Source organism: Heliangelus exortis, chromosome Z (assembly GCF_036169615.1).
Source record: "Heliangelus exortis chromosome Z, bHelExo1.hap1, whole genome shotgun sequence".
Taxonomy (NCBI): Eukaryota; Metazoa; Chordata; class Aves; order Apodiformes; family Trochilidae; genus Heliangelus; species Heliangelus exortis.
This window is the reverse complement of record NC_092454.1, coordinates 21300754-21318481: the sequence shown is the minus strand read 5'-3', so window position 1 is coordinate 21318481 and position 17728 is coordinate 21300754. Positions and strand designations below refer to the sequence as shown.

Below are 17728 nucleotides of genomic sequence, written 5' to 3'. Positions count from 1 at the left end.
TGAAAACACCAATAAACAAGGACACTTTACAAATATCACAGTAATATTTTTAAGGGAATTAAAATATTCATTTCAAAGCATGTTTAGTACTTCCACGATTCTTAATTATTAAAAGCTACTAATTTAAAAAAACAAAAACAAAACAAAAAAAACCCAAAACCCAAAAACAAAACAGTGCACTTTTGAAGATACTTTGCAGCTATCAAGTTACTTATTTTATTTTCTACTTGTACATCAATCTGTTTAACAGAATTTCATTTTATTCTTACTATGAGACTGCAAGTCATAAATTACAAAGTACTAATAACTTTGGACGATTAAAACACTGTTCAGCTACAACACACATTTTCTTTCCAATGTGTTAGCTTTATGATACCACATTACCAAAGGGAAAAACAAAAGGGCAGCAGAACTCTCCAATTAGTGGTCTTCACAGATAATGGACATTCCATAGGAAATACCGCCTCTGCTCATGTGTGAAGAGTAATCTTCCCTATTATTTAACTACTTTAAAAATTTTAAATTAATTATTTTTATTATTGTCAACATTTCATTATTTTTTTCGCCCTTTCATGTGTCTAAAACCATAATCCCAGACAAAAATAACAGCTCTTTAAGAGCTCATGGCCTCTACAGTACTGCTGTGAAAGCAAATTTGCCACTTACTGGAGACACTCACAGCAGTTTTCTATGAATTCTTTCAAAATGCATCCTACCTTCAAATGGGTTTGTCAATGGAAAATAATAAAATAATATGATTTTGTACTGTATTCATAATCCCTGCAGAAGGCCTCCTACCTTTCAAAGGCAAAGGCCTACTTGGTAGAAGGTTCTGTGAGGTCAGAGGCCCTTATTTGCATGTGCCAATACAAGCGTGGTCCTTGTGGCACTGTATTGAACTCTGAAAAAATTGTTGCATATATTGGTCATGTGCATTCTTCCTTATCACTTTGTACAAAAGCTGAAAAGCAGCACAATGCTGGAAACTGAGAAGCCAATAGCCATACTCAGTCACATAGAAAGGATGTCACCAGCACAATAAAAGCTGTTCAGATTAATTTTTTTTCTCCCCATATACTCTAAGGTAGATCAGAAGAACTTTAAAATTACTTTTCTGGGGAAAAAAAGAAAAGTAGCTTGCATAGCTTCTTAAATATAGCTTACAGATCCAAAATTCTGGCATAACAAGAAAGCAAGCCACTCAGGATTACAATAAGAGGGCAGTGTTTGAGGACACTGAAAGCATATTACATTAATAGGAACCAACAGTAAGAAGGCTCTATCTGATTTACAGAAGAAAGGGTAGGAGGAGAACTGAAAGAGAAAGAATGTGTCAAGACCTTAACTTATTACATAAGCATGCTTCCTCATAAATAGGCAATTATTCTGCAGTTTTTCATAGCAAGCTAGGGGGAGCCTGACCAGGCACTCCTAGGACATATTCATCATGACCTTGAAGAAAATACTTTGTGTTTCCTGTTGTGTTTCTACAATTTGAATACAACATTGAGGTCTCTTCCTCAGTTAAACAACATACCTAGAGAGGAGCAAGAGTGTTTTCAATTTAAAAAGAAAGAAAGCAGAAAAAAAAACAAAAACAACAAACACAAAAAACAGGCCAGAGTTCATTGCTGCTGTAAGCAGCTGCTTAATTACGTCACATTTAATAAGAGAGGATATCAGGCACAAGTCACCATGTTGTGCTTGCTGTGACTCACCACATTCTAGCAATATTACTTATTAAAATAGCAACAGCTAGCAACCAGTATGTAAAATACAGCACAAAATCTCAACTTTCCTATAAATTGCAATAATCATCTATAGCAGTGCACTGCACACTGGGTCCTGAAGTCATATTAAAGCAGAGAAAATTAATCTTAGGACAGTAAAGCTGCATTTCAAAATTAAGTTGACTCCTCCTTAAATACATATACAGATGTCCTTGAGATTGCTGTCATACAAGAGTCAACAAACAAAACCAAAAAGGTTAGACCAAAGGACAGGAAGACTATCAATGCAAAACCTATTTACTTCATACATCTGTAAAACTTTAAAGCAGCTGCAGATCCTAGCAGGCCCCTGCTATATATTCACAAACACAAACTTGTCTCTATAATTTATACACAAAAAAGCATTCAGTATAGCCTCATCAAAGAGGTAAAAATTAGCAATTGGTCTAGTCGGCAGGTAGAAATCACTCTGCATAACTGTTTTTTTAGTAGCAAAGCATAAGATTTACACAGTTTTCCAACACCTCCTTCAAGTGAGAAAGATTCAAGTGCAAAATAACAAAGAAACTGTTTCTGTCAAGTTGGTTTGTAAGTCTTGATTTGAACAAAAGAAATTGCTTATCTGAGTTCAAAGGAACTAAAATTACAGCCAGCCCAACAGAGAAAAAGGCACAGACAGCTAACGGAAGCTCACTTTGGGAGTAAATAGCATAAGGACAGTTGATATCTTCACTATGTAAGAAATATTGTCATTTCTTCATCGAGAAAAATGAAAGCCATCAGTTCAATGATACTAAATAAGCCTTTACAATTACCAAGCTAGAAGTCTGATGCCTGACAGAATTCTAGATGCTAAACAGATTTCAGTAACACCAGCTCTGGATTTAGCATTCACTATTAACAATGCAAGATAATCACTTTCCCAAAACTGACCACTCTTTACCAAAAAGGTGTCTTGTAAGGATGCAATGCCCCATGCATGCTCTTAATCCAAACTATCCTTTCTTGTAGTCTTAAGAATAAAACTCCATCCCCAAGTTACCTGGCAAAGTAAAGGAAATAATGTGCTACTTAAAATTTTTGAGATGTGACAGACCCGAAAGCTACTCTGAACTTCAGAAGGAGGTAGTCTTCAGCGGGAAAATACTCAACGAATTTGAAAGAGTACTTCCATGGAGATACATAGTTGAAATATTTGTTTCTATGCTAAGATCAAAAGAATTATTTGAACAAGTTGTGCACTTGTGGCACTGTTTTTAAGAGAACACCTGATATTTCACAGGAACTGAATAGACCTCACTGGTCTAAGAGACAAAAAAGTAGTCAACAGCTTCATGAGATGACTGACTCATTGGCACTGTTCTTGGATCCTGCTTTTATGTTTCATCCTTCATACTGCAGCTACTTGCCAGAGGCTAGAACAGAAGCTTCATCTACAGTCAATGCGTTGAAAGCTAAATCAAGCATTTTAGCTCCTGGAAGAAGAATTCACAACTAATTCTGTTTCTGTCCATCAACACGATTATTCAGCTGTCTATCTTCTGTGATAGTGCCCATGCCCAAAATGAAGTGGTCTTGGTTTGATGTTGTGTGTGTGACTTTTGACTCCTGACTCTTGCTGTCTCTAAGCATGAGCTTGCTGGGTGTTATGTCAGCTACACTTTACAGTTGCCTTAGAGCAGTCTCTTAGTACTCTTAATTAATTATTGTGTCCAGATCCTCTCTAACACTTCTTTAAACTATAGTTGTTTGGTCAAAGTGCGCTACTATACACGAGATCAAAATCTTGAAAAGGAGAGGGGGGGAAAAAAGAAAAAAAAAAAAACCTAGATCAACTCAGTGCATCTACTTTCTTATACTGCTGCTGGTTGCCAGTACCTTTACACCAATACCTTATGGAAGACCACTGTCCTCCCTTGCTGTATCTTCATCATGAGCTTCTCAATATGGGAGCTTTTGTCTAGGTGCATCTCTTTCATCATGGATTTGCTATGCAATAGACCTTAAGGTTTTACTCATTTTTGATACAGGTATCTACCCCTCCTAAACGTTGAGATCTTTTAAGTGTGTGGTGCTAAAGCCCCCAGCTGACAGAATAATTAAACTTTTCAAATCTTCAGTTTCATCAAAGAAGAAAAACTGATTTTGCAGTTGAATGGCAATATTCTCTTCTCCTCCTTTTTGTTCTCCTTCATCAGTGGTGTTTTCTTAGTAGTATTAGTCCATTATGAAACTGAATTTACAGGAGATACTGTTCATAGCTCCCATGCCACCATAAATGTTAGGCTGTGCTGTAAGGTCTGTTTGATTCAAGTAATCTATGCACTTTTGTAATACAGGTTTTTTAAAGCAAGCAAACTTTATAGCATAGCTTCAATTGCTGTGCTTATCTGGCTTATAGCACAACTCTACAAGTTGGCTTTGTTATATCTGGGGAGGCAGAAAAATCATAGTTCTTGAAAACGGTATAAGGAGAAACAAACCTAAACCAACTTTTTCTTGGGGTAGTTGCGACATAGAATCTCCTCTCCCTTCCCAGTTTTCTGCAGGTGAAGGATGCTTGGTAGTTAAAACATAATTGCTTTATATTGCTAACACTATATGAAGGAAGACAAAATACTGAGGTCTCAGTGTTAGGGCCTGGGAAATACTGTGTGGTCTTGTTTATTTTATCTTTACAGCTTTTCATGTTCATGAACTAATCCAAGATACAGGTGAGACAAGATTGAGACCTTGCTGCAAATTGGAGGCATGTCTGGGACAAAGAATAAATGTGGGTTTAGTGGTGGCCTTGGTTTTTATAAGACTAGAAAAAACTTGTCACATTAAGACAAGAAGAGGATGGATCACCCATTAACATTCCCTTAAGCACCTGCTGTCAAAACAACAACAAATCTGGAGTTCCTAACTTAAAAAAAAATAATTAAAATACAGTGAAGTCCACCTAAAAAACAAACAAACAAACAAACAAACAAAAAGAATAGTATTATCAGCTAAAGAAAAAGAGGTTGACACAGTTGTAACACTGGAAATGAACAGGTAAACAAGTACTCTGGTTGTAATGATAAAGAATAAGCACAGATCTCACACAGAAGATACTACGCCAAAGGAAGTGGAAGAACTTCATGCATCCATTAAGAAAGACCAAAAATGGGGGAAAAAAAAAGTGTGCTGAAAGAATTATTCCAGACTGAAGCACTCCAACAGTGGAAAAACAAGGAAAGAATCAGCACACCTGAAAGGAAGCCTGGTATGGCTGTATTAAATTTAAGCTAATATTTCTCACAGCAGTTTCAAGTTGGAAAACTTGGCAGAATAGGAGACAAGTGAACAAAAGGGGCAAAAAAGACATGGAAACACAAGCATAGATGGCAATAGAGAAGAAGAAATAATAGCTGTAGAGTAGAAGGCAGTGAAGAATAACGAGAGGACAGTACTACAGAAGCCTAGGGAGAGTAATACATCAAGTTGTAGAGGCTTATACAGACAGCAGTGAAAGCTGCAGAGGTCAAGAAAGGTAAGAAAGGAGAGATATCCTTGCAACTTGGCCTAAAGGAGCCTGTAGAGATCTTAAGGAAGGCAGTATCAGCAGAGCACACAAATGGGATTGGAAGGAATTTATTATGAAGAAAGAGTAGAGACTGTATGACCACAAGTGGGTTTGGAAAAGAAGGGAGGAACACTAGACTTGACTGTCAGTTTTAAGGATGGAGGACAGTAACTCAGAATAAAATTAGGAAGGTTGTAAGACGGCAGCAAGAGGTGGAAAAGCAGAACTATGGAGATAAAACAGAAAAACTGAACAAATGGGGCTTCGGGTTCAGGCTAAGCAACTGACAGCAGGTAAAGCAGAGAGCAAACATAAAAATCCATCATTGTAAGTAGCAGGCAAGGGCACTGACAAAAGGTAAACTTTCAATTCTAATCAGGTTTTCTCAGGAAACTCTCAGATTCTGTAGGGGAAGATATATACAGAGAAAAGCCTAAGACAGAGCTAAAGACAACCTGCAAAACAAAGGAAGTGGGGAATCCATTAGGGAAAAAATGGATAATCAAGTATGAAATAAGAGTTTTGGAAGATGTTTATTGGCCTGATTCAACCACCAGTAGACAGGTGTATTAACATAAATAAGATGAGGAGGTGGCTGTCATGAGAAAGGGGCTTGAAGAGGCAGTAATCAGATAAGGTGTTTCACCAGTCTCAGAAATAGCAGTTATGGTTAGCAGATGAAGATCAAATAGGCTAGAGATCCAAAGAATAAACTTACTAAGAAATCAATCTGGAAAACAAAGTCATAAGGAATGAGGAATCATGATACAAGAGACTGCATGTCGATACCTACGATGAAGTTACACAGACAAAAATAAGTGAGGCAACAGTGAAGGAAAGTCTGATAGACTCCTGCTCAAGAAAAGCTCAAGAGGAAGCAAGAGGGGGAAGTATAAAGACAGTAGTAGTTGAGGCACACAGTATTCATTGCTAGTGATAAAAGAGATAATAGAGACACTAAGCATTAATGTAATGCTGCATTGTTGGTAGCAAGGTTTCTGCAATCGATATACCAGGCAAAACTGTTGCTAATAAAATATTTAGCAAGTACCCTTTGATTTGGATTTCCTGAGGAGAAACAGGATTGCTCATGGCTAAGGAATTACACAAACAACCATTTTTTTTATACTTGTTACATACATGGGATACAAAGCTCAACTACTGTTCCATGTCTTGGCATATATAGGGAAAGTAAAATTAAAGGTTCAGTAGCACAGTATTAACATCATGTGCCCTGACACTGAAATGCAAAACTTCCCTGAAAAACAAAATCAGTTATTTGAAACCTATGATAAAACCAGATATTCAGATCATCTGATCATCTATTTCTTCTGCTGCTTTTGGTCTCAGGTTATCCACAAATAAGCCTGCATTTTCATTTGAGAATGTAACAAGGAACAGCCATTCAAACTCAAATGGAGAGCTAGAAAGTGCCTATTAAGTATTTAACTTAAGTTATTTGGATAGGAATTACAGAAAATAAGGTTCAAATAAGACTTCAAAACATTACTTCAAAATATCAACTTCACTCTTGGTGCTCCAAGTCTCTATCTGTTTTCCTTAAGTCAGTCCTGATTGACGTTTATCTAACATGTTTTCTAGCAAATCTTAAACAATAAAGTCTCCAAAAATCTCCCCTGGCAGTCTACTGCAGTGACTGAGCAATATAAAAATCTCCCTCTAACATTTGGCATGTATCTTGCTCTCTGAAATTTAAACCATTTTTTCATGCACCATAAAGCTGATTGTCTTCCTCTTTGCAGCAAAATTTGCTGTGTGGAAAGGATGTTGCCTATTGCAACTGGACAGCTCTTTGCAGTGTTTTGCACTGGAAGAGCAGAGCCTTTATTAAAAATAAATAAATAAAAAGGCCTGAACAACAAAAACTGTAGGACTTTCCTACATAAGCAGTCTGCTGGAAGCTGGATACAGCAACAGCAAGTTCCTTTGGCAATAGCCAAAGGAAACTAAGTTACCCACAAGCAAGGCACAGCCATAATGTTAGTCATCATCATTCCTCCTGCAGCCTTCAGAAAGGAGCCAAGCAAAAAACAGTATAACCCTGGTTGTATCATTAAAAGGTAAAGTTATAATAGGAAGCAGACCCACAATCTGGAGCGCCGGGTGAAGCTCCCGACTGTGCCCTGATGGGCAGCATCATTCCAGGGTGGGGGACGAGAATGGAGGGGGAGGGGGGGGGGGGGGGGGGGGCGGAGGCTGGGGGAAGGGGGCAGGAAGGGAATCAGTAAGGCCAAAGGAGTGCAAGGGGGGAGTGGGAAGAAAAACCGATCTGGAAAATGAGAGATGTACATGGGGACCAGACACACACAGGGAAGAGAATACAGGGAGGCACCTTAACCCTTGGCTGTGGAGTGGGGAAGGGGGCTGTAATTAGGACCGTATCTCTTTCCAGAAGCAGGGGATCTGGGGGAGACCCTGGACACAGCAAGTGTCCTCCGACCAGACAGCTCCACTCCCCGGGGTGGGGCAGCAGGGGGCATCCAGGCATGGCAGAGCGGAGGAAGAACTGCAAACCATAGGACAGGGGTGCAAAGTTGTGGGGATGGCAGGGCAGAGCTGAAGGCTTGCAGTCGCAGCTGTGTCAGGGGACTGGCATGGAGTAAACCAAAGACTGCACAGCGACAGCGGGCTTGAAGGAAGAAGGGGCAAGATAATGCTGATCCACAAAGGAAGCAGCACACGGAACAGTGTGCAGAGCAATGCAGACGCAGAAGTATGCAGAATGGTGAGAGCAGGGATATGGGGGTGGAGGGGTGAACAACGGGATGTACAGACAAAAGGAGGAAGACCAGAGCTATGGGGAGAGCAAAACAATGCACATTACGTGCAGCAGGGCTGGAGAAGGGGGGTAAAAGGGTTCAGATCCGTGAACGATCAGTACCGTGGGAAGGGAGAGCAATACGTTAACAGTCTGGAAGAGCAGAGCTGTTGGCTGGGAGAGAGAGGGGAGAGGGAAAGAAAGCCAGGTGCTCACAGCCGCGGGAGTCTGGTTAAGAGGAATGCAAGAGCGTGCTCAGCCACAGGAAAAGCGGGACTACAGGTATAGTGAGGGGATGCACAGCCGTGAGAGAGCAAGTGGTGGGAGGGAGCAAAGTGGTGCAGTCATGGGAGACCAGGGCTGTCAGGAGTAAAAGGGGATGCAGGCCACCGGAAAGCACGGCAATGGAGGGAATAAGCGGGTACACAGCCACGGTACAGCATGGAGAGCAGGGCGCGGGAGGGGTGCCGAAGCCACGGCGGTGAACAGGCACGCAGACAGGAGGAACGGGGACAAGAGGTGAGAGAAGGGGAGAGGAAGGAAGGGAAGAGAAGAGGAGAGCGAAGGAGAGGAGCAGCAGGGCCCTGCGGCGGACGCGGGCCGCTCACCTGCGCAGCGGAGCTGCAGCAGCCCATGGCGTCCGCGGGTGTCTGCCCCGGCGTTGCCCGCTAGGCGCCAGGCGGCAGCGGGAAGGCGCTGGGCATCCACCCGCCGCGACGGCCCGCCTCGGGGCGGCGGCAAGGTGCGAGGCGGCGCGGAGGACCGCTGGGGAACGGCCGGGCCAGGTCAGGCGAGCACGGCTGCAGCACCCGCCCCACCGCGGCGCCCTCTCATCCTCCCCGCCTGCGCCGGCGACTGAGGGTGAAGGGGCGGGGCCTGCGGGGAGGGGCCGAGGTACTGCGGCGCGGGGGGTACCTGCCTGGCCAGTGGCTCCGCCCCCACTGCCGCCCCGCGCCGCGGGTGGCTTCCGGTGGCGCATTCGCTTTCGACCGGTTGCCAAGGCGACGGTAGGGCTGGTAACGGGGGATTGGCGGCGGATACAGCCTGGCCCAGTCCAGTTCAGTGCAGTTGGCCTGGCTTCATATCCCCTGGTCCGGCAGCCCTGGCTGCCGCCTTTCCGGGTCCGGGCACGGTTCCTCTTTTTTCCCTAGGCCGCTAGTAGGAGGGGACGCTGCCCGCTAGTAGGAGGGGACAGCATAGGGGAGAGCAGCGTGGGGAAGCTGTGCTCCGGGCAGGGTGTTTTTTTTCAAGTGTCTGGTACTCCCGGGTTGAGAAGTCCTGTAGTACGTGTACTAGGCAGGTGTGAGATGGGGACTTCAGATGCCTTTCCTTGGTCGTGGAAGACGCTTGAGAAATGCAGAGCCCAGAAGGCCTGTATCTTATGCTGCTGTTAGCATGATTTATACCATTTTCTAGACCAGCTGTTAACATTGGTGTAACATGGGGAGTACCCAGTCATTTGAAACAGTACATTTGAGTGACTGCAAAAGATGTTTGCAAATGATTGCATCATTCTTTGCAGATACACGCCTCAGTCACTGCAAAAAGCTGGTCTCATGAATTACATCAGGATGAGGTTTGCTGCATAGTCAGCTGGTAAAAGTTCAGTCTGGGCGGTAGGCTGCATGTTCCTAAGCCATGCTGGTAGCAACAAATGCCTCAGAGCTTCTGAACCAGTGAAGTAAGTACATAGTTGAATCTTGTAGTTCTTCATGACAACAGAGGTGACAGCTTTCTCAGGATGGAATTCTCTTTGGAAAATGGCAGTCCCTCTTCTATTCACTGGCCCAGCAGTTTTGTTTGAATGTGGCCTAAGCATACTAAGTGATACTTTTAAGTCAAAATATTTTTTTTTGCTTAATCTGAATTCCAAAGCAGGCTTAATTCAATCATCGTAACAGAATATCCATGATTAGAAATTGCACTGCAATGACTTACGTTTAAAATGAACCTTTAAGAGGCAGAATCAAGTGAAAGAAGCCTTGTGACTAGAGGAGGAGTCTCATCAGGCTTCCAAAACAACAGTATGTCAGTGCCATACATGATTTAGTGAATCTGTTAAATAGACCAAAATTAAGGTTTTTTTTAAACAGTGATTTTGTTTAATCTAGGACCTAAAACTGTTATTCTGCTATTTAAGTACTGCCTCCTACTTTTTGCATGTAGACTAAACATATACAGCACAGTTATCAGAATATAGTAATGTATTAAAACTCAGACACCCAAATTTGTGGACTCTTAAAAAAGAGCATCCTAAACAATAATCAAAAGGTTTGTATGTATGGCAAATAATAGCCTTACAGTGATTAAAATATGCCAGTCCTTTGTTGGTGTCTGGGGGAGCCTTTTTCAAGAAGTTTGTGAAAACATATCAGCTGTAGGGTAGGTAGCTGGGGTGTAGTATGTGTGATAGCTGTTGAAAGCATTTGGACAAATCTGAGTGTTAAGAGATAATCAGCAGAGTAATGCGCTTATCTCTGCTCCTGGCCTCAGGAAATTAGTTGTGCTTTTGACAGGGAAGTGGTAATAGCAGGAGTGGTAGGTGTCTGGGTTTCATTAGTTTAACTGTTCTTTGCTTGGTTAGTCACACCAAGGAGAGAGAAAAACCTAAAAGGTTCTTGCTTATTCATGATTGCATTAGCTTTTATGTTCACTCAGGTTAGTGTTTCAGGACTAAACTGGAAGAGTCAGAAATGGGAATTGCTGAATCTTAATTGAGTAATACAGAAGTTGAACTTTGAGCATATGCCTAAGTGCTTTTTTAAAAGTTGTGTTTCATGGATTCTTTTCTGAAGGTGATTGTAATATATAGGTGATATATATAATAGGTGATTATATAATAAAGGCAGGGTTACATTACAAGCTGCTAAAGTGCAAATCTGACTGTCCAGATTTAGTGTTATAAGAATCATGCTTTTTTTTAATGACCCTACTACTTGAGTTGAGTGAATTGTAGGTTGCATCCAGACTGCTTCCACTTTTCAGACTGTGGGAGAGAGCAAACCAGAAGACTAGGAAACATTCCAGAAAGCACTGTGTGATAATATTTGTGTTTTCTCACTAGGTATAGGACCCTGACCTTAGGCACCTATATTTAAACATCTAAGGATTTTACAAGGCACAAAATAATATATTGCATCTGTTCCATACTAGTGAGAGAAATAACCCTTATAATAGCAGTAAATAAAATTCAGACCATTTGGATATGTTCTTAAGTATGAGTTTTGGTGGCAGAGTTTTCAAGCAAGCTCTCTATTGGACTAAGTGCTCAATGATGAGGTGATCCAAACCTGACTTTAGCATTAATGAAAAAAGACGAGTTGCATCATGCAGACAATAAAAATTGAGTATTGCATCAGCAAGGCATTGTTACAGTCTGTGTTCTCTTCCCTGCTCTAAAAGACAATCTCAGCTTAATATTATTCTGCTTAATAATATTCTGCTGAATATTATTCACCTGCCAATAAATCTGCACCTGTGTGGCTTGGTGTCCTGGTTTGGGCCAGGATAAAGGTGATTTTCTCTCTTGTACTTTTGCTTTTAGCTAAGTCTCTTGTAAGTAGTTGCACTTGCTGAAATTAACAGCAAGTTTCTCAGACAGTGTGTGTTTCTAGGACTGATAACACTTGATGTTTATAGTTACTGCTAGAGACTGGTGTGCAGAGCCAAGGACACTGCTCAGCTCTGAGGAAAACATAAAGAGGTCCCACCTGCATCCCTCCTTTGGGGAGGAACGGACAAGATAGATGCCAGAATTGAGCAAACAGAGTATTCCATCCCATATACGTCATCCTCAGTATAAATTTGAGGGATCACGAGGGCCAAGCCAGATTTCCTGCCTCCAGCTTCCGGCTTCCTGCCTTTCCTGCTTCCCTTCCTTCACCCGGCATCCTGGGAGGATCCTGTCTATTCGTCTGCCTGTGGCCCTAATCCGTGCCAGCCCTTATCTGTGTGTTCCTGCCTCCAGCTCCCGACTGCTGCACTCCAGGAGTCCAGCCTGGACTTTCCCAGGGCTGCCCTGCAGCCTCGGTGGTGACGTGAGAGCTATTGGGGCAAAGGGGGGAGGAACGTGGTATCCATTTTCTTGTATACTTGTATATATTTAGTAATTTTTTCCTATTTATCATTACTGTTTCATTAAAGTTGTGAAGTTTAGTTTCCAACCCATAAGTCTCTCTCCCTTATTCTCTCTCCTTTCTTATCAGGGAGGAGAGATTAATAGAGAGCGTCTGTTACTCGGTTTAATTGCCGGGCCAGTGTTAAACCGTGACACTTGGCAACCACTAGGTATTTTTTTTAAATCCTGTCATGTGTGCTGAGCTTCAATATTCCCGTTTCGTTGTTTTGGGGTTTTTAAACTCTGTTTAAATACAGAATCACACATACTCCTTTTATATAAATATAAAGTGAACAGTTAGCTTTCATACATGTGTATCAGTGCAGGATTAGGAGTGGTTTTGCTGATTCTAGCAGTCCACTAATGAAAGCATAATGCAAGAAGGCATTCCAGTAAACACAAGCAGGGTGTCACTTGGTCTCTGTGAGCAGTGTGGATAAAGTCCACTGACCTACTCAGAGCTTTGTGACCCCATTATCTTGCATATCTCAAAATCTACTTGAAACTGTTGTCTTTCTGAAAAGTTCAACCAGGCCATTGCACTTGTTTACTGCTGGAGAACTGCAACATGGGTGCTCATGTCAAGTCACATAGGACACCAGTTACAAAGTAGAGAATTGGATCTTACAAACTCCAGCTTTTACCCCAAAGATCCTGTTGGCTGTGAATTCTACTTGGTTAATCATATGACTCATCCTCCTTTGCAATTAGAATGGTGGGATTCTTACTGACTTTTTAATCTCTAAGAAAAGTTGGGCATTACTCAGTAAGTCTGAGCCCTCACAACTCAAAGATACAATTTCCTTCTTGCTATCTGCACGACTACAGAGGAACAGGTGAAATCAGTGAACTTACTGGGAAAACCAGAAAATCTGCTGTTTCTATTTTGTGCTGCAACCCCTAAAATTGTTCACATTAGGTCTACTCCAATTTAAGAACTGGAGACTTCAAGGAAAGAGCAACCAACAGAGAGCTTTCTGAATGAATAAGGAGGATGAAACCTTTCCACACTTCTGAAGCAAGATTTTAGCCCATTGTACTCCTAGAGTTGTATTTTTTGGTGAGAGAACATAGGTGTACATTTGAGGTCCTGTTCATTGGTGGCTATCAATAGTGTTCAAAAGCCATTAGAAGAATAATATTTTGGTGTGGTAAAATGACTTTCTAAGCATATGGTTTCTGCCTACCATTCATGCCATAATGAAAGCAAAATTTATATCCTTTCTATATTAAAATATGTTGCTTTGCACTATCTTGTTGTGCTTCTTTCTTGTGTTGGATGCTTATGCATAAGGAACTATTTGAGTAGATCATTTCACACCACTGAAACACCTGTCTCACGTTTACATAGTTATCAGCCTGAGCCAGAATCATGCTAGCAATTTGCAGCTGAAATGTTTCTGTAATGTGGATACACCGAAAATCGAAAAATTACCTCTTGAATCAGTAAAACCCTGGCTCCACCGGCATATTTTGCTTAAAATGTATCAAACTTATTTCCATCAGCAAAACCCCCCTCCACAAGAGCACCATCCTTTCCCTCTTCACAGTCTTTAAATGTATCAAGACTAATCTCATCAGAATGCTAATCAGAATGACTCCTGATAAGCCGCCAGACAACTAATGCAAATTGGTAGCAGATACCAGAATACAAGATAAAGAATACAAGATACAAGATTAAAGAATTCCAGGAAAACCTGAATACAAAGAGAAGACCTGCATTTACCAATTTGCAACCTCTGGCAATAATTGATGAGAAAAATAACTTTTTACTATAAAAATTCAGAGGAAAGAGGCGAAAATCAGAAGCGAACAGAAGCAAACCGAAGCGAATCAGCAGCACTCCAAAAGCCTAAAGAGCAACGAAAAGCAGCCACCAACAACAGGAAGCAGCACCAAGGAGCAGCAGAGAGCACCCCTACCAGTGACTTCAGAGACAGCAATTCCGGCGCTGAGGAGGCGATTTTCTTCGGAGATTGAAAAGAACGCCAACTGTCCTCTTTATTTTCTTAACAGCCCTTTCCCTGGGGTGATTAATTTGTTTAAAAACCTGCTCTCCCGGCGTTTCTTTCCCACTATTAACTCCTTCCTGAGATCCTTTCAACGTGGTGTCATTTTCCCTGAAATAAACCGTTGTATTTTGTTCAAACCTTAAAGCTGGTTACTTTTGCAGTTTTTAGGACGTATATGCATAGTGGCTGATATTTCCTCACAAACAAAATATAAGATATTAATAGTTATGGACCGTGACAGTTCCATATCCAGTAACCAAATACCTAAAAAACCCAGTCTTTGTAAATGTTGCATGGGGAATAGGTGTCCAATTTATGCCACCCTAGCAACCAGAAAAATGTAATTCGTATGAGCTGTGTAATAAAGTTTCGTGTTGCCCACAAGACAGAGACAAGGCAGAGATAGCCAAGTGCAATCCTGCCTGTAGAGACAGTGTAATAATGATTAGCCATTATGATCTCTTGTCATTTCACCCTGAGAGAATTATGGCTTGTCTCTCATACAGAGGATGTAAGACTACAGGTGGAGCACTGCCTGCTACAAATGTCTTGTAGGGTTGCTGCAATAAATCTCTTGGACAATAGCCATTGCTTTAAAAAACCAAACCAAAAAAGCAAACAAACAAAAAAATATATATACTGAAGGGACCTGCCATTTGTTTCCTTACAGAAGAGGGGAAGTGAGGCTTTGGAGGGAGGCACTATTACACACTACACTCCTTAATGCCATGCAAGGAAGCATTCATCAAGGAAGATTCAGCTTTTACTCAGAGTAAGACACTAAAGGAGATATGGCACATATTCAATGTGCTATGTGTCTCTGGCTTTTCTGTACAGCTTTTAGTGTGAGAGAAGGGGAATAGAGACATCACTTTCCAGAGGCTGGCTTAGCCTGTGATTGATTTTGTAGCTTAGCTATAGTAATAGACAGCTAGAGGTTGCTAAATTGGCACAGGTCTGGACTATTGGTTGTGGAGAACATCTTCAGTGGACTCAGAATCAGCATTCAACTCAGGTGCAGTCTTAAGAACAAATAGTGCTTTATCACTGACACAAATTATCATTCATATCATTCATAATGTAGGTGAATAGGCACTGATGGATCTCAAAATATTGATGAGTATCCTCTGCATGAGTCCTTGAAAGTACTCTTGAAACTTTGAGGCTGAGTTATACCAGGAAGATGAGTAGAGAGATGGGGCTTCCATAGGGCTAAGAGTAATTCAGATCCATACCACAGCTAGCAGTACGCACACTGCCAGTGCAGCTGGCACTGAAACTGGAGAAGCTGTAAGCGGTCACACAGAATTTCACAGAATCACACAGAATCACAGAATGTTAAGGGTTGGAAGGGACCTTGAAAGATCATTGAGTCCAATCCACCTGCCTGGGCACTTTCCTTCTAGGGTGAGTTGTAAAGATCCCCGCCTCACTGCTTGGTTGTTCTTTGCATCATCCATGTTAATCTTTAAAATTGTGGTACTAAAAATTTGAAAAGCAATTTATTTTTATACAGTACCCGCCACTCCAATTGGAAAAATAAGTGTGTGTGTATGTATATAAAAATAAATAAAAATTTATTTAAAATAAAGGATCTCAGTTCGCCTGATTCCTACACCCACAGGCACACTTAATGTGCACACCAAACTAAATGCTCTGCTTAGTGAAAGCCTGTAAGTGGTTATAAGAATATCTGAAAATCTAGTGTTATGTTAATTTTTCTGGCTTGCATAAAAGACGGAGACTTCCAAAAGCTATGTGCATCCATCAGCTCCTATTAATTTTGACTTCCGTTTTTTTTAAAAAAAATAACATTGGTTATTTAAGAAAATAATTTAAACTTTGCAAGTAATAGAGTTTGTGTGACCTAGCTGATCTAGTTGGAGGGTTTACATCCTCACCGGTCATGAACAGCTGAATGGTATTGTGAACAACATATGTGCTATAGTAGATATAGGCTGCACCTGCTCAGCAGTATCAGGTATCAGGCTGCTTCTGTCCCTTGGTTTGTGCTGACTGATGCAGCTTCAAACTAACAGCTGTGGGTCTGAGAACACAAAAATCTCAGGTGGGGAAAAAAAAATATCCTTGCATTCCTTCAACACTTACTATGATATAAACACCAAAGAAAAAATTGGCTGATATTATTCTCAAGAAGAGTAAGTCCTATTAATTCTACAAGCAATCTCTCTTGACAGCACTATATCTTTGATTACCTGGAGGCTGTTGCTCACCTGTAGAATTTCCAGAGATACTGTTGCTTCTGATTGTTCCTTCAAACTCAGAAGTATTTTGCAGAAACACGGTAAATTTTTGTTTAGGGTCGTAATTTTTTTGTTCTGGCTACATCTGTTTCACTTGGCAAAATATTCTCCTAAATGCTGGAATACTATCCACTGGGTAAATTGTCTTATAATGCATAGAAATACAGGATTTGTCTGCAGGATTTTTTTGTCTGCCTTTCTCATAGCCATTGATTTAATAACCAGTCACTGAAAGTAAGGGGGCATAACTGGATGGAGAAAGACTAGTCAGTGAGAATCGGGTTAGAGATTGCTCGGATAAACTGCAAACACACAAATCCATGGGCCCTGATGAGGTACATCCATGTGTGCTGAGAGAGCTGGCTGAGGTTGCTGAGCCACTCTCCATAATTTTGGAAAGTTGTGGAGACTGGGAGAGATGCCTGAGCACTGGAAGAAAGCCAGTATCACTCCAGTCTTTAGAAAGGGCAAGAAGGAAAACCCAGGCAACTACAGACTGACTACTACTACCACCATCCCTGTGGAAAGGTAATGGAGAAGCTCCTTCCGGGGGCAATCTCTAACCACTTGAAAGAAAATAAGCTTGATATCCTGTAGCGAAATGAGGCAATCAGGTGTTGCTATTTACGAGGTGGGAGGCGTGAGCTTGTGTTAAGCCCACTTGTGCCCAATTAGGGTTTAGCCCAGCTGCGCATGAGCAGGATTGGGTGACCAATAAAAGGTGAGCTTCCAAATGCATGCTTAGCTTGCTCTCGAGCAGCTGGAGGAGGAGGTTAGCTGAGTCTGGAGCAGAAGCACTGAACAAGGCTAGCCAAGTCTAAAGGCAACAAGATGGGAGCACTGTTTGTGCACCTTGGCAAGAACACCTGTTTGATTTTGAAGTGCTGTGCCCCAAGAAGGGTTCGTCTACTACATCTGGTGGAGAATGCGGGCATAGACCATGGTCTAGCCTCTGCTCAGGCAGACCAGGAAAAGGGAGCCAGTTTGGTGCAATACAACACCAACAAAAAACCTGAAGAGTCAGGATAGAGCTAGCCGGAGCCGGGAAGCCTGAGTTGGGTAAGAAGGATCACTACCTTCTCTCTATTGTTGACTCATCAAAAGAAAAATGGGACTGTCATTAAGCACCCCTGTCAATGAGAAGCTTCCAGAGAAGCCAGTGACATGGACAAAAGAGCAAGAACTCTCCTCCACCTCATCTGCATCAGTTGCGTGGGAACTCTGGCAAGAGGTCGACGACTTGATATGGGGCCTCCACACTCAAGAGAAAAATAAG

General features: G+C 41.7%; 1 protein-coding gene and 1 long non-coding RNA gene across 5 annotated transcripts in view; one reads left to right on the top strand and one right to left on the bottom strand.

Moving 5' to 3' along the window:
- Positions 1-8976, bottom strand: part of SLC44A1 (solute carrier family 44 member 1) — a 62799-nt gene extending 53823 nt beyond the window's left edge. For 2 of the 4 annotated variants that reach the window (XR_011723445.1, XR_011723446.1), the window contains exon 1: positions 8668-8975. Coding sequence is in view for 1 of the 4 variants with exons in the window: in XM_071731925.1 (XP_071588026.1) it covers positions 8668-8694 (27 nt within the window). In the remaining 3 variants the exon portion in view is untranslated. Of the gene's footprint in view, positions 1-8667 lie in introns of all 4 variants that reach the window. The other 2 variants (XR_011723444.1, XM_071731925.1) reach the window with 2 other exon arrangements.
- A 244-nt stretch (positions 8977-9220) lies between these two features.
- On the top strand, positions 9221-14332 carry LOC139790298 (uncharacterized). The gene is made up of 2 exons (XR_011723447.1): positions 9221-9740; positions 13528-14332. It is a non-coding gene; the product is annotated as an uncharacterized lncRNA (long non-coding RNA).
- The last annotated feature ends 3396 nt before the right edge of the window (positions 14333-17728 follow it).